This window comes from Alexandromys fortis, unplaced genomic scaffold, assembly GCF_014885135.2.
Source record: "Alexandromys fortis isolate MF-2015 unplaced genomic scaffold, M_Fortis_MF-2015_v1.1 scaffold_2_26212498_36691700, whole genome shotgun sequence".
NCBI lineage: Eukaryota > Metazoa > Chordata > Mammalia > Rodentia > Cricetidae > Alexandromys > Alexandromys fortis.
In genome coordinates, this window is record NW_026067931.1 from 6,316,305 (window position 1) to 6,336,747 (window position 20,443).

Here is a 20,443-nt window from a genome sequence, read left to right on the forward strand (position 1 = left end):
CAGCGACAGCCAAGGATAATGTATCCGACACTCAATAGCTTCAGCTGAACTAGTGCGGGACATGGAGGCAGTCAGCTGAGTTTCCTGTGGCTAACCTTCAACTTTCCCTTCTTTAAGTGCTTTTATGTCATAGGATAGACCTCAGGTGGAAATGGCTTCTATTCCAGCTCTTTGCAAGGACAGGGTTCTTCCCTTCATGTTACAGAGGTAGAGGAACAGCCGACTCTCAATCAAAGGGGTGACATGCTTGGGTCTGAAGTGGGGGTGGAGACAGCTTCTCAGTGAGCTTGAACAGCACGGGACAGTTTACCATTTAGTGTATTTTTTCCCATTTAAGTCACAACAGCCCTGCTCGGTAAGTACTACTAAGATTTATGAGGAAGAAATTTGAGCAGAAGTAACTTTCTCAAGATCATATGGATAAAGTATTTGTAGCTAGGATCTGAAATTGTCCAATTCTGAACCATACAGATATATTCAGGTGTACTTGTGAGCTGACAGTGTACTAAGAAAAATAGATATACAATATTAGTGGCAGTTGAAGAAGGTAAGTTTCCTGCTGGGGCTGTATAGATTTGGAAAGTGTGCAAACAGAGATGCTTGTAATTCAAGTTAGGCTTTTGTTTTAATCTTATTGATTTGTTACAGGGTCTTATTTGTAGCCTAAGTTGACCTAGAACTACTATATAGCCCAGACTAAGCTTGAACTTTTGGCAATCTTGCCTCAGACTCCCAAGAGCTAGGATTACAAGTGTTTGCCAGCAAGCCACTGTATTTAAATCAGGAAATGATTTATTATAAAAAATAGAATGGTTTGCAAAGTTATTGGAGAACTATAGATGTTTTTAATTGAGCAACAAGAACAACTCCCAAAACATTCCCAGAGTTCAGTTACCAAGGGAGCGTCTGCCTCTTCTACCATTGCGTCCATGCTCTGGGACCACTGCCATAGTCTGGAAACTGCCACTGTTCATGCCTTGTCTTCTGCAACCCATTACGGGCAAAGAGGTCACACCATGGCCTGTCTTTCAGCTTGTTTTGGAAGTTAGGGCACAGTACTAGAATCTGTATTAGGTGCCACTGAAGAGAGGGAAGAAAAAACAAATGCCCCAAAGTTGCATAACTGCTTGTCACGGCCAGACCAAACAGCCAGAAGTAACTCCTTTGCCAAATCACATGCAAACTGCCTAAACCTAGATTTCTGGAACCCTAACTACAAAGGACTCTGGGAAATGGGGAAGTCGATATTTTAGGTTTTACAGTGTATGAAGACAGATAGATACTGAACATCAGACTTGCATCAGCAGAACATGGAAGTACAGGCTGTGGAGCAGTGTGTGCTCTTGGGGAACAGTCTTGTGGAAGACGCACGGTAGTTCTTGGAAGGAGATATCTGAGCTAGTTAGAAAAGGGTGGGGTAGACACATGAGTGCAGGTGCCTGCAAAGTGTGTTGTGCACGTGCGCACGCATGTGTGTGCGTGTACACGTGTATGTAAGTACAGGTGCTTGCAGAGTGTATGTGTGTGTGTACACGTGTGTAAGTGCAGGTACCTGCAGAGGCTGAATGTGTGTGTCTGTGTACACTTGTGTCTGTAAGTATAGGTGCCTACAGAGGCTGAGTGTGTGTGTACACTTGTGTCCGTAAGTGTAGGTGCCTACAAAGACTGAGTGTATGTGCGTGTGTATACACATGTGTATGCAAGTATAGGTGCCTGCAAAGACTGAATGTGTGTGCATGTGTGTACATGTGTATGTAAGTGCAGGTTCCTACAGAGACTGAGTGTGTGTGTGTTTGTGTATACACATGTCTATTTAACTGCAGGTGCCTACAGAGGCTGAGAGTGTGTGTGTGTGTGTGTGTGTGTGTACACATATGTATATAAGTGCAGGTTCCTACAGAGGCTGAGGCTAGGTGGGTGTGTTTGTGTGTGCATGTGAATGCAAGTGCAGGTGCCTTTGGAGGCCAAATGAGGGCATCAGATCCCCTGGAGCTGGAGTTACAGGTAGTTGTGAGCTCCTGATATGAGTGTTTGGAACCAAACTTGGACCTTCTGGAAGAATAGCAAGTAACCTTAACCACTGGGCCATTTCTCTAGTTCCCTAAGTGCTATATTCCTTGGAATTAACTAAGAGTAGTTGTTACTCTTCTTGTTTTGTTTTTAAGATTGTATTTATTTATTTTATGTATGAATACTCTATATGCATGTATGTAAGAGAGTTTTAGATTCAACTATGATGGTTGTGAGCCACCATGTGGTTGCTGGGACTTGAACTCAGGACCTCTGGAAGAGCAGCTGGTGCTCTTATCCATTGAGCCATTCCTCCAGCCCTGAGTAGTTATTATTCTAACAGGTGTTTCTAACTGCCAACAATGATGCTGATAAGAGTTCTATTTCTGTGAATACTATAGAAACCTTTGGAATAACGACTCACTAAGTAATTCCTTACTTCATATTCTCACACAAGTAACACATCATGAATGCTTTAATGAAAAACATTGAGTTGGTATGTTTTGTTAAAAGGGCTTTCTATGTTATAACTTGGTAATAGAGAAGAACATAGTTTTAAAACCAAAATGGCTTTAAAAATTAAGATTATATATGTATTTGCTTCTAGGAAATTTTATAGCAAATCTAAAAGAAGCTTTAGGGCATCAAGTAACAAGAATAAATTACATTGGAGATTGGGGCATGCAATTTGGTAAGTATGTCTGACATGCTTTTCATTCTATTATATGACCTAATTGTTTCAAGTACTATAACATTTGATCATCTGTATGGGATATAGACAAGATCCCTGTTGGATAAAATAGTGTAATAGTGTGATGCTAGGAATTGAACTTGGGGGTCTCCTGTATTCCTGGCACATGAACTACCACTGAGCTGTATCTGCCTATAGAGTTATATATTCTACATAATCTCATCATATAATTAAATTGAATATTCAGAGCAATGCCTAATTAATACACTTAACACACGCACATGCACATTAAGCCTTTAGTGAGGAAGAGTAACTTACCTTTATTAATTAAAGGTAGAAGTGAATACACAGAGAAGAAATAATTCTAGCTATGTATTCCCATCTCAGCCAAAGCCTGCATTTTTAGATCAGTGAGGTCCAACCCCTGCCCCATCCGATGAGAAATGGGATTTATTGTTATGTGAACTTTGAGTATATCAGTATAATTTTGAATGTCTAGTGCCTCACAAAGTAATTGTTCAATAAATGTTTGTTTTCTTACTGTCTGCCAAGGAATTACTGGGTGCAAAGATAAGTAGACCTAGACTTTGTGTTAGATGAGCTTACAGTCTCAGTGGTCCATTACAGTTTGGAATAAGTTTTTCAGTGTTTTTCTTTTGATGTGTCATGATGTAGGATGTCCTTCTGTATATGTGTTAATGGTTAATGAATAAAGCTGCTTTGGCCTATGGTGGGGCAGAATATAGCCAGGCTGGCAGAGATATAGAGAGAAAGTAGGCGGAGTCAAAGAGATGCCATGTAGCTGCCGAAGGAGAAGGACGCCGGAACCTTTCCGGTAGGCCACATCCTCATGGTGATATATAGATTAATAGAAATGGGTTAATTTAGGATGCAAGAAGCCTGAGTAATAGGCCAATCAGTGTTATAATTAATATAGTTTCTGTGTGATTATTTGGGTCTGGGCAGCTGGGAACGAAAGAGCAATCTCCGTTTACAGTGTCATTTTGTAAGATATGCCTTATATATAGCAGTAATTCTCAGGGTTTATAACTGAGAAGTTCATCTTTTTATAGAACTATACCTGGTTTTCACCATGACTGACTGCTCTATTATTTTATTGAATAATGTTTCATTTACTGATTATCTTAACAGGTCTGCTGGGAACAGGTTTCCAGCTGTTTGGCTATGAAGAAAAACTCCAGTCCAACCCTTTACAGCATCTCTTTGAAGTAAGTTGGTAAGGCAGCATTAGAGAATGCTTCAACATTTTTTTCAGAATACTTCACAAAGACTTTTTAAAGGCAGTCCCAAGATCTGACTAATTTCAGTTCCAGTCCAACTGGTTTCTTTAAAAAAAAAAGGGGGGGGGGGTTCTGTTTTACTTGATTTTAAACAGTATTTCCCCAGATACATGGAATCATCTTAGGAATAATGCATAGGATCTGCTCAGGCAGTGCACATTTATAGTCCTAGCTCTCAGGAGGCCGGTCTGTGCAACAGAGCCTCAAAACAAACAAACAAACCATAAAATCCACACAGGCTAATGGCCAAGAAAGACACAGAAATTTCTCTCTGTTCTGTCAGTTTATATATTTCATCTTACTTTCTGGTATTTATAGCAACAGCCCTGGCTGTCCTGGAACTTACTCTGCAGACCAGGCTGGCCTTGAATTCATAGAGATCCACCTACCTCTCCCTTCCCAGTGCTGGGATTAAAGGCTGGAGCCACCACTGCCCGGCAAGACTTGTAAATCTTTAGTGTATGCTTTTTTGCCCTTTTATTTTCTCATTGTACAGGAAAACCACTGTATAAATTGTATTCTGAAGTTTTATGTTTTGTTTTATTCATTAAGCCATTCAGTTGTTCCTGATGTGAACACCCTATTTTCTTCATTTTTTCCTCTGGATAGTTTTATTCTCTGTCTCTCAGGTTTCTTTTCCTGCCCAAGTAATCTCCAGAGTCAAATTTCATCTTCATTGTCTCATTGTTTTCTGTGTCACACATGTTAGTGACATACAGGGGACCAAACTACAGATGTTCTGTCTCTGTAAGGAAGAGTACTCGCCAAACTAAGGGTCTACATCCCTAACCAAAGAACTCAGAGAGGGCATTTGTCATTTCCTTTTTGCTTGATCTTTCCCTTGAAGCTACCTATGTAGTAAAGTTGAATTCTCTATTTCTTTTAGAGTTTATGCCTGCATCACACTTTCTTCTTTTTATTTTTATTGTTTTAGTTCTGGGTCTATGCATGTTGGTATGTTCACATGAATGCAATTGCCCTCGGAGGCATCACATTCCTTGTAAGCTAGAGTTACAGCGAGCTAGAGCCCACTTAGGTGGGTGCTAGGCCTCTGGCAGCACAGTGAGTGCTTTGAGCTACTGGGTCACCCCTCCCGTTCTGCACCTTACATGGAGACTGAAAACTTAGCTTATCTTTTCCATTACAATTTGCAAATGGCTAATGGCGGATACCAAAAAAAAAAAAAAAAAAAAAACAATTAAAACTGCATTAGAAGTGAGCCTTAGTAAACCATCAGCCCCATACCTTTCCAGTTGTTTACAGAACTAAACCAGCAAAGTGGATAGTGCAAAACCACAAAATGCCTGTTCCACATAATGCTGAGGAGTCCAAGCTGGGATTAGCTAACCTTCCTGTATTTCTGTTTGCAATCACCACCTGTTGTGCTAGTCTCTTATAGCTTGAAAGAATAGCTTTAAGTTTTTTCATAAAAAATAGCTCCTGGACCACATCTGAGAAGATTAGGCTGGGTTAGTAGTCAGATGTAGGTGGAAGAAGACTCCAAAGTCCCCACCCGCGATGCTCAACCCTTTGATGAGGTTCAGCGCTGGGGGAGTCATTGTCCTCAGTTGTGTAGCAGGGTTTGATAACAAAATATCCAACCCAGTGGTCACACAGATGGCCCTGTTCAGAGGTCATGAATCTGGGGACGGGATGGAGAGAGGAGAATGGAGGATGACAGCGTGAGAGGGGGAGGAGGGAAGCACAGTTGGAGTGTATTATGACATGGGAGACTGTCAAAGAATAAACAATAGAAAATAGTCTTCAGTAGCTGTTAAACCTCCCTTCATCGTTCATTTACTGGATTAAGCCATGCTACTCTGATAAGCCTTTCTCAATGAAGTGTTTGTGTGGAAATAGCAGTGTATAATAATACATTTAATGTACTTTTAGGTTTACGTACAGGTTAATAAAGAAGCTGCAGATGATAAAAATGTAGCGAAATTGGCACACGAATTCTTCCATCGACTAGAACTGGGTGACGTGCAGGCACTTTCACTGTGGCAAAGATTTCGGAACTTGAGCGTTGAAGAGTACATTCAGATTTACAAGGTATCCCCAGAACCTCTGTGTTCCCTTTCTGGTATTGTGCTTATTGCCTGCTGCTTGAGCTCGTATTTAAGAGTAGATGTCTAGTTTAGTTGAAACTCCAGTCAAATGGTGTTCTTGGGTGGGAGAGCTAAAAACAAATAAATAATCCAGAGCTCCTCTCGTCCTCATTCTCTCGGAAAACATAATTTGTGAGGTAGTGCTAGACGGTGGGGAAAGAAGACTGTACTGGGGGTGAGTGAGCAAGGTGAGCGGTGGTGTGGAACAGGAGCCAAGAGGCTGGACTGGAGCATGATGGTGCCCTTTGCCAGGCTGTGCAGTTAGTGCAGACTTCTGGCCGCAGAAGCCTCCGCAGCTGCCTTGGCCGCATGACTGCCTGAGTGTGATGGGAACTGTCAGTATGTGTTCAGTGCTATCTAGGTTCTGAAGCCATGACTGCCTGAGTGTGACGAGTAGCTGTTACAGTAAATGTTCAGTGCTATCTAGATCCTGAGGCCATGAATGCCTGTGACTGCAGATACACACTGAGGATTTGGCCACTGGCGCTGTGGTCGTTAGAAAGTCTAAGCTTTAGTTTCCATCTTTGTGGTGGGGGTAAGACATCTTTAGTTTTGTCTTAGTAAAAAATTAACCAACATTTTCCCATACTTCTGAATCTTCTTAGCGCCTTGGAGTATACTTTGATGAATATTCAGGAGAATCGTTTTATCGTGAAAAATCTCGAGATATCTTAAAGTTACTGGACAGCAAAGGACTTCTACAGAAAACAGTGTATGATCAACTACTGTTCTCCCTTCCCCCTCCCCTTCCTTCCCTTGTTTTCTTGAAGATTGTAACTCACTATGTAGTCGTGGCTGGCCTAGAACTAACTGCAGACCACGCTGCCCTGAAACTCACAGAGATCCTTCAGCGCTGAGATCAAAGGCGCGTGCCACCACACCCAGCCCCGGGTTACTGTGCTCTAGTCGAGTATGCGTGTTCTTTGACAGTGATGTCAATATAGTCTCTGAGTGAGGACAAGGATAAGGTATGTAGTGCTTTCCATTTGTACTTTCTCTTGCCAGGTATGGTGGTACTAACCTTTAATCTCAGCATTTGCGAAGCAGAGGCAGGAGGTTCTCTGTGAGTTCCATGATAGTCAGGGCCACATGGTAAGACAAAACTTACCTGTAATTTCTGCATGCAGAAGGCCGAGGCAGGGGATTCATGAGTTGAAGTAATGAGATGCTTTCTCATAGGCTATATCGCTATCATGACCAAAGTCTCATGTTAATAGGAGAAAGGATGGCTCCTCTTATAAAAGGGGACAGAAGTATAAAACAATGTAGCCTGCCTCCAGTTACCTACATTAATGATTTGAAAAGAGGAAACAATGTGCTTTTGTGACTTAACCTCACCTTTTTGGGGGTGGGGACGGACAGCTACCAGTTTCAAAAAATATTTAAGTCAACTTATAAAAATAGGTGTAAAGTAATGGTAGTACATCCCTATTGATATTGTTACCTTGTATATAGTAGAATTCTTTCCTTTTTGAGAAACTTAACAGCAGATTTTGCATTTTCATGTTGTTTCTTGAGGCTTTGCTGCAAGTGCTCATTAAGTCAAGCACGTTAGTACACTTAGCTGTGGTGAGGATGAACTATGTGCCTCTCACCTCACTTACTCAGCTGGATAGGAACATTACATTGTAATTCTAGGACTTGCTCTTGCTTTCCAACTGCAACTTTGTATTTTTTAACTAACATCTCGACCCTTCCTACTGCTGGTATTGTAACTATTTTTCTCCTTCACAAATTCCATTTGTGATGTCATGTAATTTTTTTTTTTTTTTTTTGTGCCTGACTTACTTCTTTGAGCAAAATGTCCTCCAGGTTCATTTATGTTGTTGCCAGTGTCATTCATTTTTCAGGCCTGAGCAGTGCTATTTCATGTTAGGTGTCTATCACATCTTTAAAATCTATGAGCAGACGAAGCCTGAGGTTGATTTCATGTCTTGACTATTGTACATAATGCTACAATGGACATGGCAGTGCAGTATTTTTTCAGCACAATATTTTTAATTCCTTTGGATATATATTTATTAATAGACTTGCTGGATTTAAGAATAATTCTTTATTGCAATGTTTTTCAAGACCCTCTTTACTACTCTCTGTGATGGCTGTACTAACTCACATTCCTCCCTGCGGTATGGAGGATCCCTTTTCTCCACATCCTTGCCAATGCCTGCCATCCCTTTTTTGGGTTTTGTTTATTTGTTTAAATAAAAGGCATTCTAACACAAATGAGGAACTCTCATTGTAGTTTTAATTTTCACCATGTCAGCTAACCTCTTGGTTTTGACAGTTGTTGCTTTTAGTGTGAACTGACACCACTTACAATAAGAATAGCTTCTGGTTGCCAAAAGTGCTCTAACTACTCTGCCTTCACATACAGTCATTATGTTGATTTTGGGCTTCTCTTTTGTGTTTCCTAGAACAGGAAATGTTGTAGTAGATCTCTCAGGGACAGGTGACCTCTCTTCTGTCTGCACTGTGATGCGAAGTGATGGAACTTCTCTCTATGCAACCAGGTTTGTAGTGTCTGTGGGTGAGCAGCCTGACTTCATACTCTTTGTCCCAAGATGAAAGCAAACAGTCACCTTGTCCTCCAAACTATTTTCTAAAAAATTTAGTTACAAACCATAAATCTATTTGCATATTTTAGGAATATTTTCTCGGTTTCTATTTGTTGCCAGTTACAATTTCCAGAAAGATTTAATATCAGAAGAATGGGATTTTATATTAAAATGTATTGACTATCATAAACTGTTCACAGCATAGCACATCATTCTGTCTGTGGTCCTTCATAATTATATATTAAGTGTTTTTATAAGTACACATTATCAGGAAATATATTCTAAAAAATGACCAAGTTAAGGTTCAATGTTGACCTCACATATTAGAGACCATTTTACATGCAATGCCAAACCTCATTATATTGTGAAAAATGAGAAAGTGGGCTTCTCCATACCATGCCTGTGGAAGTAAGGACTCATTCTTCATATATGAGAGTTGCACTTACCAAGCACACATGGTTTCTTGAACAAAGCCATTGGGAAGAGAAGGCAAGGCAGTGAAACAGCCATAACCATCCACTTCTGGCAGAAGGTCCCAGTGTCACCCCGGCCTGAGATTTAAGTAGGTTATAAACCACTGTATACATTGGTTTGTTGCCATTAATTCCTAACTAAATTAGAATTAAACCCAAGGTTATGTTTCTGTTAGACAAGCACTGTTCCACTCACTGAGCTATGCCAACAGCTTTACACAGAGCACAATTCTAACAGTGGTAGTTATGCTGTTGAAAATTTCATTATTACAAGTAACTGAGACAACCAGTTAACTTTCTAAAACCCCTGAGAGAACTCATCTCTGTCTAGTTTAGTATTTCTCTGCATCAATTTCTTGCAATTGGGGTTAATGAGAAAAAAAAATGGAATGCCTTACGAGAGGGGGGGTGTGGGTGTGCCCTGGGGTCTAGAAGAGTTGGTTGAATCCTCTGGAGCTGTAGTTATAGGCAGTTGTGAGCTGCCTTTCATGTGCTGGGAACTTCACTTGGCTCCTCTACCAAAGTAGTATGAGCCAGGCGGTTGTGGCGCAAGCCTTTGATCCCAGCACTGGGGAGGCAGAGGCAGGCAGATCTCTTGAGTTCGAGCATAGCCTGGTCTACAGAGCTAGCTCCAGGACAGGCTCCAAAGCCACAGAGAAACCCTATCTCAAAAAAAAAAAAGAAAGAGAGAGAGAGAGAGAGAGAGAGAGAGAGAGAGAGAGAGAGAGAGAGATATCCAGGGTCTTAGGAGTTTTTTTAAATGCAGTAGAAGTTACTGCTTCTGAGTGAGCCATTTTGAATGTTTTTGCCAACACAGACTAGGATAAACGGTACTTCTTTAGCTCTTTCTATAATTATATATAGAATCATATATAGATATGATAGAATTATATATCATCTATAATTATAATTGTATTTTTGAGAAAATGTGGTAGAAAAGTAGTAACTAGATGGTTCTTTTCTGTGAAGGCTTAGTTAAGTGTAAGACACCTGAGACTTTTAACGGTTACTTGCTCTACAGCTTTTATAACTAACTAAGTTGCATTTTAATTGCACTTCCCAGGGCATTGTTGTTTTGTTTTTTCAAACCCAATTTTGTTATTATTTCTTATCAAAGTGTACTGGGACTCTACAAGGATGTGTCATATGCTCCAGGCCCCAGAATAATACAGTAAAAGTAATTATAACCCATTTTTTCAGGGATCTTGCAGCTGCTATAGATCGCATGGACAAGTATAATTTTGATACCATGATTTATGTGGTAAGTAATCACAATAAAAAACAAAAGGTTATGAACCTACCTCATGGAAACTAGACAGAAACAGAAATCGGAAACCAGGGCCAGAGAGATGACTCGGTGGGTAAGGTGCTTGCTTTGTAAGACTCATGATGTCAGTTCAGTTCCTAAAACCCACGTAATGAAGGGAGGAGAGAATCACCTCTAAATTGTCCTCTGACCTCCATGTGTGAATCGTAGCAGGAACACCTGTGTACACATGTGCCCTCACTCACCAGCAGAAAACAAAAAGGAAACTATGTTGGAAAAATTGCCAAAAACAATTTTGTGAAACTGCGGAAAACAATTAAATACTAAGTTGATTAAGATAGTGGCATCTTTTAATTTTTTTTTTAAGATTTATTTACATTTATGTATACAGTGTTCTGTCTGCAGGCATGCCTGCAGGCCAGAAGAGGGCACCAGATTTTATTACAGATGGTTGTAAGCCACAATGTGGTTGTGGGGAACTGAACTCAGGACCTCTGAAAGAGCAGCCTTAATGACTGAGCCATCTCTCCAGGCTTTAAATTTATTTTTTAAAAGACTCAAAAGTCAAAAGTTTATCTTGCTTCATAGTGAAAAAAATTAACAAAGTCAAGAAGGCGGTCATATGAAATTACTGTACATGAGTTAGTATAAGGCACTTGCATTAATCCTATTTGTCCTATTAGTGCATTTTTTAAAAATTATTTTTTAATTTATTTTGCGGGGAGGAGTTTGTAATCTGAATATTTCCTCTTTAATTGCATCAAGGGAATGGAGAAACAGCCCACATGTGGTACACAGACATACATGCATGTAGAACACTCATACACATAAATCTTTTTAAAATTTTAAATAAAATTTTTAAACTGTATCAACTTATAGTGTTATTATACAAGCTTTATTGCTGTAAATAAAATAAAGTGTTAGAACTATGTTTTAAAAAGAACTTTTCAGGTGGTAGTGGTACACACCTTTAGCCCCAGCACTCACGAAGCAAAGGCAGGTGATCTCTGAGTTCAAGGCCAGTCTGGTCTACAAACTGAGTTCCAGGACAGTCAGGGCTACACAGAGAAAGAGAGAGAGAGAAAGAGAGAGAGGGGGGGGGAGGGAGAGAGGGAAGGAAGGAAGGAAGGAAGGAAGGAAGGAAGGAAGGAAGGAAGGAAGGAGAAATTAAGAAAACAAGAAAAAAAACTTTTAAAATTTTCAATATCTTAAGACACAAAATTTCAGACTACCAGTGGTTCTGAGTACCCTTTACCCACTCCCTTCTACAGACACATGAAATTACTTTGTCAAGATTAGATTAACATGTGTATAAACATTCAAATCTCTATCTATGTTTATCTATGCATTCCTGTATAGGCTGGTTTTATGGAACTCTGTCCCATGTATAGATGTGTAACCGCCACCACATTCAGAACACGGATGGTCACACTTCTCTCTCACCCTTCCCTCCTGGTGATCCCCCACTGGATCACAGCTCCCTCCTGGTGATCCCCCACTGGATCACAGCTCCCTCCTGGTGATCCTCCACTGGGTCACACTTCCCTCCAACCCTTCCCTTGATCTTCGGCACAGATGCTGTCAATTTAACAGTGTGTAACTGGCATCATACAGTTTGTAACTTTCTAGAATTGTTTTTTTTTTTTTTCTCCCAACTTAGCGATCGTCCCTGAGACCCAGCCAAGCCAGTGTTATCACTAGCTTGATCCTTGTGTTGTTGACTGGTATTCCAGTCTCTTCTCTGCCTACTTCCTTTGCATGTGCTGCCTCCCTGTAACCAAGAAGGCGGCACCATCTTGTTCAGCTTAGCTTTGGTCTTCTGGAAATAGAGATTATAACATCTGAGAGAGAAGGAAATGAAGTAGAATATTCTGAGTTTTTTTCATGTTTCCTCCTGTCTTAAGGTGCTACCGCTCCTATTTTCCTATCAACCTGAGTAGTCTTGTCATGTGTCTAAGATTTATTTTAATCTTTATTTATGTGTATAAGAGAAAGAAAATGAATGCCCGTGTGTGCAGGTACCCACAAGCTAGAAGAGAGCATCAGATCCCTGGAGCTGGAGCTGTGAACCGCCCAATGTGGGTAGTGGGAACCAAACTTGGGGTCTCTGGAAGAGCAGAGAGTAAATACCCTCAATCATTCAGCCATGCTCCAGCCACTACTGTGTTTATTTAAACCATTGACAGTGACTCTAGTCTGAAAGAACTCTAATGTTTTGATGTAGGACCAGCCCATTTTTACTTATTAACTTGTCTTTGTTTTCTTTAAATTCCAAAAAATTTCCCCAAGGCAGACAAAGGGCAAAAGCGGCATTTTCAGCAAGTGTTCCAAATACTGAAGATGATGGGGTATGAGTGGGCAGAAAGGTAGGATCATGTGTTCTTTGTTGCCTGGTCAAGGTCACTAGTCATATGTCAGCCATGCCTCAGGACATCAGTAATTTATGTTCACGTCTTTTCAGGATGTTAGTATGAAAAGACAGGTTGATTTTGTACTAATTTATGTCCTGATAATATTTATTAGATGTCTGCTATCAGTGTTTTGGTTTTCAGTTATTAATATCCATTTCCTCTTCCTCATAAAGACAATCAGTAATTTAATCACAAGCTAATGGTTTTCTCAGTAAAGTGAAACTTTAGTGAACTGCAAAGAATCACATCTTCTTTTTTTATATTTTATATTTTAATTATACATAATGATATCTTGGTTTTTTTTTTTTCGAGACAGGGTTTCTCTGTAGCTTTGGAGCCTGTCCTGGAACTAGCTCTTGTAGACCAGGCTGGTCTCGAACTCACAGAGATCCGCCTGCCTCTGCCTCCCGAGTGCTGGGATTAAAGGCGTGCGCCACCACCACCTGGCCATGGGAGATATTTTGATAGAAGCATGAATGACTTTCTTGGAGCTACAGTATGGACAGGAGGGCAGGACCTCATGAGCCCCTCCCCACTCCGTGAGGGGATGTTCTATGGGCCAATCTTGGGCAGGTTCACAGTTTATTAATGTATATCCCTGCCATACGTAGACGACATCGTCCCACAACACTCTCCTACTTCCTCCAACTCTTACATTCTTTCCAACTGGACTCAGCATTCAATAGTCACGCTGTAGTTTGCAGTGTGACTTTGCAGTAACTGTTGCCCACTGGATAAAGTTTCTCTGACCAAAGCTGGACAACACTTAGAAGGTACATTCATAAGTGTAATACGTCCATTTATCAGAACAACACTAGCACTTCCTTCATTTCGGCTCAAAACCATTCAAGCTGTGAGCTTTAGCCATGTGTGCATAACCAGGTCTGAATTTCCTTCAGAGCAGTTAGGTGCCTCTCTAACAGTCTTCCCCGTGTTACACCGTGGGCACATCCCGTCTGGCAGGAGGAGTATGACATGCAAGGTTCACAGCTGAGTAAGATTGTTGATGATACCTCTCCTCCAGCCTATGGCTTCTTGTGGTACTATGAAAGCTAGCCAGCAGGGAAGAGACTCCTAGCCCAGCCCCAGCTTGATTTCTCAATGTCCTGCACGCATATCATGTCTTATACTATTGGTGGATAACCAGATAGCTTGTATTGTTTTAGGGGCTCAAGTCATAAGGTGGTATCCACCCTGGCACTGAGATTTTTTTTTCTTAATAAACTTATTGGTTGTGGGAGCAGTTTATGCATCCACACAGTATTGCCATTCAAACTTTAAATATTACTTTGTTTTTAATTAGCTCACAAAGTAATCAGTTTACTAATGGCTTTCTCATCCATTCTTAGTTGTGATTTCCCTCTCCCCTAAGATCTCCCCCACTTCTTTGCTCTCCATCCCCACTTAAATCTTTCCACCCCCAATTCCTCTTTTCATTTCTCTATCAGATGTGTTTTACTGTCGTTGTCCCCACCCCTTCCCAGGCTTCTCATGAGTCCCTTTCCACTTTCTTAGCCTGTACACACAACTGATTCCGACATGAATGCCCACGTGTAAAAATCAGGGGTTAGGAAAGAACATGGCAGTGTTTGTTTTTCTGAGCCTGGGTTATCTCACTCAATATAACCTACTGGATATGTGCATGTGGAATAATGGAAGAAGATAGTTATCTCTCACACACTGCACAAAAAAGTCAACTCCTAATGGGCTCCTAGACTTTAAGTAATATCTAAAACTACTACAAGAAAAAGTATGGAAAACAAGTTAAGATATGAGCACTTTCTTATGGCACTTCACTCAGGCAATAAGGCTAACATTTAACAGATGAAACCTCATAAAGTTAAGCATGTGTACAATAAAGGAAACAGTCAAGTAAACAAAAAAGGATTTCTGTGAGTTTGAGACCAGCCTGTTCAACATAGTGTGTTCCAGAACAGCCAGAGCTATAGAAAGAGACCCTGTCTCAAAAAAAACAACAAAAGTGTGTGTGCCAATATTGTTTAAGTATTCACCATTATAAGCCACCAGGAAATGCAAATGACAACTTTGAGATTCCATCTCACTATAGTCAGAGTGCTGTTACCAAGAAAACAGATGGCCACAAATCATAGTAAAGACGTGGGGGAAGGGAAAGCTGTCTACGCCTGTGCTGGTGGAACTATAAACTGGCACAGCCACTATGGAAATCAGTATGGAGCTACCGTATGACTCGGCTAAACCATGTCTGGATATATACCCACAGGGCTCCATGTCCCACTACAGAGACCTCTTTCACAATAGCAAGAAAATGGTATCAGTCTGGGTGTCCAGCAAATAGTGAAAATGTACCTGTATACAGTACAACTTTTCAGCTATTAAAAAATAATGAGAATTTTTGTTTGAAATGAGGTCCCTTGCAGAAGTTGGCCTTGAACTGTGTATGTAACTGAGAATGACCTTGAACTCCTAGTCTTGCATTGGCTGCCACGGATGCCATTCCTGGCTACATCCTATTTATTTGGTAATTTTTAAAAACTCTACTACAAGGTTAAAAGTTTGTTTTCTGAAAGGGTGCTAAGATATACTCACATCATTCATACCATTTAAGCTTTTGGTTAATAAATGCCTGTCCATTCCAGGTGCCAGCATGTACCTTTTGGGATAGTAAAGGGAATGAAGACTAGAAGAGGGGATGTCACTTTTCTGGAAGATGTCTTAAATGAGGTTCAATCAAGAATGCTACAGAACATGGCTTCCATTAAGAGTAAATACTCTGCTACTTTTATGCTTTCTTGGACTCCACTGAACCTGATCAGAAGTAGCTTTCATTAATTTGACATGTAGCTCAGTTGTTCATTGGTATAAGTTTAGTCTTCTTTTCATGGACAGCTTGAATGTTGACAGACTGTTGTCCAAGTCGTCCTGTGACGTGCTTGTATTTTTATACATGTCTGTGTGTCAAGTGCACACATTCATACATTCATGTTGAGGCAAGAATTCTCAGACGCTGCCCACTTTTTACAAAACACGAACAAGCAGGATCTCTGACTAGGCTGGCTGGTCATGAGCCTCTCTAGCACTGGGATTGCACACACAAACCACTGCTCTCGGAGGTTTGTTTGTTGTTGTTGTTTTTATCAACAACATAGGTTCTGGTTTTCACACTCAGGTCCTTGTGTTTTCAAGGTGTCATGCTTTTTTATTGTGTGTTGAGACACCATAACCAAAGCAACATATAAAAGAAAGCGTTTAATTTGAGGCTGATGGCTCCAAAGGTTTACAGTCCATGACCATCATGACCGGGTATATGGCAGCAGGCTGACAGACACTGGAACAGTAACTTAGAGCTTACATCTTGATCCACAAACAAAAGGCAGAGAGAGCTAACTGGGAGTGACATGGGCTTTTGAAACCTCAAAGCCAACCCCTCAGTGACACACCTCCTCCTCTTTCCGAGCAGTTCCAGCACCTGGGGACCGAACATTCAGATATGAGCCTATGTGGGTTCTCATTCCAAACACCACATTACGCCGGGCGATGGTGGCGCACGCCTTTAATCCCAGCACTCGGGAGGCAGAGGCAGACGGATCTCTGTGAGTTCGAGACCAGCCTGGTCTACAGAGCTAGTTCCAGGACAGGCTCCAAAGCCACAGAGAAACCCTGTCTCGAAAAACAAAAACAAAACAAAAAACGAACACCACATTAGGCGAGCACTTTGCCAACTAAGCTGTCTTCCAGCCCAAGTCCTTGCATTGTAAATTGGATAAAGTATAAGTATTTAATCTTCACCCTTGAAAAAGTAAGGGCTTTATCTAATACCTTACACGGAATATTTATTTAAAAAAAAGAAATGAAGTTCCTGTTTCTTCACTTTGATGTAGGCAGGAGAACTGACTATTACCCCAAATTAGGATGGGAAGATCCATTATCATCTTATTTTTTGATTGTACATTCTTAGATTTTTTCCCATACGCTGACCCATTATCCTTGAACAGTGAGGTGCACATTGAAAGCAGCTGCCTTTATCTGTTTCAGCAACAAAGAAAATGGAGAACCCACAGGAGACTGCAGAGCGGGTGGGGCTCGCAGCTCTCATCATCCAGGTGTGTGATGGCTTCTTCCTCAGGGGTCTTTTTTGTCAGTGTGCAGCGAAACCCAGAGTAACGATGTGTTTTCGTTTAGGACTTCAAAGGTTTACTCCTATCTGACTATCAGTTCAGTTGGGATCGTGTCTTCCAGAGTCGTGGGGACACTGGAGTCTTCCTACAGTATACCCACGCCCGCCTCCATAGGTGAGAAGAGGCTGCAGGGAACCTTGGCTCTCCTTCCCTGGGCTGGAGCCTGCTTGGTGTGCTTCTCAGATTGGTGCTTGGTCCTGTTTTCTGGACTTTTCCAAAACTGGGTAAAACACAGCAGACCTCTTATTGCTAAGCACTTATCAGTCACCTACTATAAGAAACACTTTTGATTATTGCCTTATTTCATCCTCAGAGTAATTCTGCCAGAGAAAATCCTGTCACCTACAGTTTAAAATACTTTGAGGAAAATGAGGATTTAAATCAGTGTCAGTGTCAAAGTCAAGGGTTATATTAGGGAGATCAAGAATGTATACCCAGGGGCTGGAGAGATGACTCAGCGGTTAAGACCACTGGCTGCTGTCCCATAGGAACTGGGTTCAATTCTCAGCACCCACATGATAACTCACAACTGTTTGTAACTCCATCTCCAGAGGATCTGACACTCTCACACAGACATGCATACAGGCAAAACACCAATGCACACAAAATGAGAAGAAATGGATGTTTAATTTAAAAAAACAGAATGTATACCCAAAGCTAATATTTCATCACATGTAGTTATGGACCCTCAAACACTGACCCTTTCACACTTGTTTAAACTCTTGGTGACAGTTTGGAAGAGAACTTTGGATGTGGTTACCTAAATGATGTCAACGTTGCTTGTTTACAAGAGCCACAGTCTGTTTCAATTCTCCAGCATCTTCTCAGGTATGAGGTTTTTGTGTTTTTTCCACGTCTGATACTCTTAACTAAATTGAGAACATTTTTTGCTGACTTCTAGAATCATTGGTTCAGAGATTGCCTTCTTCCTCTAGACAGACTTAGGAGGGCCCAAAAGGAGTCTGTCTTTTCAGAACAGACTGGGGTCACCATTTAAGCCAATGTTCAAGGTCAATCCTAGCCTTAAAAATATTATCACAAAATATAATGCCACGAAGTAGTAGTGCACGATCTAAGGCCACGGTCTAGGAGGTGAAGCCTGGGACGAGCATGGTCTTTGAATGAGCATCCTCTGAGGCTGTTATGATGGGGGAAGGAAAAGCCCAATCTCCAGTGCATTTGTCCGCCTAGTACTGCCACACAGGCTGACCACACCTTGACTCCACGAGATCAGAGAACACAGAGCAGTGTGTCTACGAAGGCAGCTTTCTTCAGTTGTCATACAGCACTCGGCAGATCTTTCTTCAGATAGGGAAATTTTACTACCACGTAACTAATGTGTGGCAGAAAATAAGCCCTCCTGATTCCCTTAGCCCTGAGACCAGAGCTCACTGCCTTAATAATTAGGCAAGGTTTTTCTTTTTCTCTTTTTGCTCAGGACTAGATCTAAGAGATACAAAGATGATTTAGAATGTCTCTGCTATCAAGGAATTTATATGAAAGAAAAATGCACATTAGTGATGAGATGTACCCAGGTCTTTTCTCATATGCCTCCTTAACACCCAAGGTGTTTAACATGTTAATGTGTTAGCTTCATATAACAAATGAAGTCTGTTCCTGTCGTCTTTTAGGTTCGATGAAGTACTTTATAAATCATCTCAGGACCTGCAACCTAAGCACATTGTTGGCTACCTTTTAACGCTAAGGTAATTTTTCTTAATCTCCCTTTTTTCTTTTCAAAATCTTAAGACTTATTTTTATTCAAGTGTGTGTGTGTGTGTACTCACAAGCATGCGTGCTAGTTTAAATTCATGATAAACTCAGTGCTACATTGAAGAAAGAAACCAAAGTACTTCCCTCTCAGAGTGGCTTAACCAGAGTGAGGCAGAACTTCTCTTCTTCCCGTCACGTCCGTAGCTTCTGAGTCACTGGCCTCTGTAATGTACCTGTTGTACGATGCGGTCTTGTCTGTCCCTCTACTGAACAGAAGAAATAAGAGACACCAAGACACCTTTCACTGTTTTACTTACACAGGAGGAAACTTTACTGGCCTCTAGGTGTATTAACTCAGCTATGAAGTCCAGCCAGAATTCAGCTTCTTTGAATGTAAGAGCTGGTTTCATAAAATGGCACCACCACATGTGTTTGGTGCCTTCAGAGGCCATCAGGTCCCCAGAAGCTGGCTTTGAAGCAGTTGTGATCTACCTGACTGGGTGCAGGGTCCTCTGGAAGAGCAGCATGTACTCTTAGCTGCTGAGCCATCTCCCCAGCCGTCTACTTTCTCCTTCGTCTAAGAGTTTCTTACAAGTAAACCCTTGCCCTAAAAATCGCTTTTCCTATAAGTTATTAGGAACTGTTACATCTTTTCTATTAGATTTTATCAGTGATAGAAGGTAGAATCATAGGAACTGACAGTGGCGAGGGTCATTATAACAGTGATGTGTGTATTGCCAAAACTGGACATATGAGATGTTCATCCAGCCCAGCTTTGAGGGAATCAGAGAGGGCTTCTCATTTGAGAAAGGATTTCACTTGTGCAGCCCAGGCTAACCCGGGACTCGTAATCCTCCTGCTTTTGTTCCCTAAGTATTACAGTCCTACCCCCGGCTCCTCAGATTTAAATAAGAGGTTGTTGTTGTTATTGTTTTCCTACTTACACATAAAGGCAAAGCCAGAAAGTCTAGTGAAATGTCACGTAAAATAATTAAATGATGATCATGTGCACTTGATGGCCATTGCCGCCACACCTCAGCTGAGAAAGGACTTCAGGGAGTGTCCAGGTGTGTGTGCAGTGCGTTGATACTAGTGCCTGTGCGGCCTCCGCTGGCACAAGGGAACGTCTACACCATGTCATACTCTAAAAAGTTGTCTACATGAGGAACTATTACTTGTTAGAAAGGCAAGTCCTATTTCTTTAAAATAGTCAAATCAAAAATTTTTTAAATTTGCCATTTAGTAGAAGCAGCACTAAAGTCTAAAGCTTGAGTTCAGTGTTTACTTCATCACAGGCAAGCAACTGCATTTGCTTCAAATTTTAGTGATTGTAGGCTTTCCCTTCAAGTAAAGTGTTGGCTTAGGTGTGGGACTCGTGGAGCAGGAAGTTCCTACTCGTCCTCATTTTGACTTTTCTCTTGTTTCAGTCACCTTGCAGCTATGGCACATAAAACACTCCAGGTGAAAGACAGTCCTCCTGATGTGGCTGGGGTATGTTACTTTGACTGAAATTAACATTATAAAATGTTAGCTCTAAAAGTCTTAGGAAGTTTTCTGAAATATCTTGTTGATTAACTACAGCAGTATACTTTGTGACTTGGGTAATAAATAGAATTGGGCCATAATAATCTGTTTAAGTATTTCTCAAAATAGTAGACTACCAATGGTGTCTTCTTCTGTCAGGTGTCCAAGTGACAGTTTCTGCCACTCCACTGGAAGCTAGAATCTGTCTCCTTGCCTGGAGTATGCAAAGGACT

At 41.0% G+C, this 20,443-nt stretch overlaps 1 protein-coding gene across 3 annotated transcripts in view; it reads left to right on the forward strand.

Annotated features, from left to right (window-relative positions):
* Rars2 (arginyl-tRNA synthetase 2, mitochondrial) overlaps positions 1–20,443 on the forward strand; it is a 54,088-nt gene that overhangs the window by 14,564 nt on the left and 19,081 nt on the right. For all 3 annotated transcript variants that reach the window (XM_050145506.1, XM_050145507.1, XM_050145509.1), the window contains exons 7-19: positions 2,618–2,701; positions 3,854–3,930; positions 5,896–6,054; positions 6,716–6,822; positions 8,525–8,620; positions 10,339–10,399; positions 12,695–12,771; positions 15,435–15,559; positions 16,831–16,898; positions 16,978–17,087; positions 17,706–17,801; positions 18,605–18,679; positions 20,114–20,177. In XM_050145506.1, the coding sequence (XP_050001463.1) occupies positions 2,618–2,701; positions 3,854–3,930; positions 5,896–6,054; positions 6,716–6,822; positions 8,525–8,620; positions 10,339–10,399; positions 12,695–12,771; positions 15,435–15,559; positions 16,831–16,898; positions 16,978–17,087; positions 17,706–17,801; positions 18,605–18,679; positions 20,114–20,177 (1,199 nt within the window). The remainder of the gene's footprint in view (positions 1–2,617; positions 2,702–3,853; positions 3,931–5,895; positions 6,055–6,715; positions 6,823–8,524; positions 8,621–10,338; positions 10,400–12,694; positions 12,772–15,434; positions 15,560–16,830; positions 16,899–16,977; positions 17,088–17,705; positions 17,802–18,604; positions 18,680–20,113; positions 20,178–20,443) is intronic.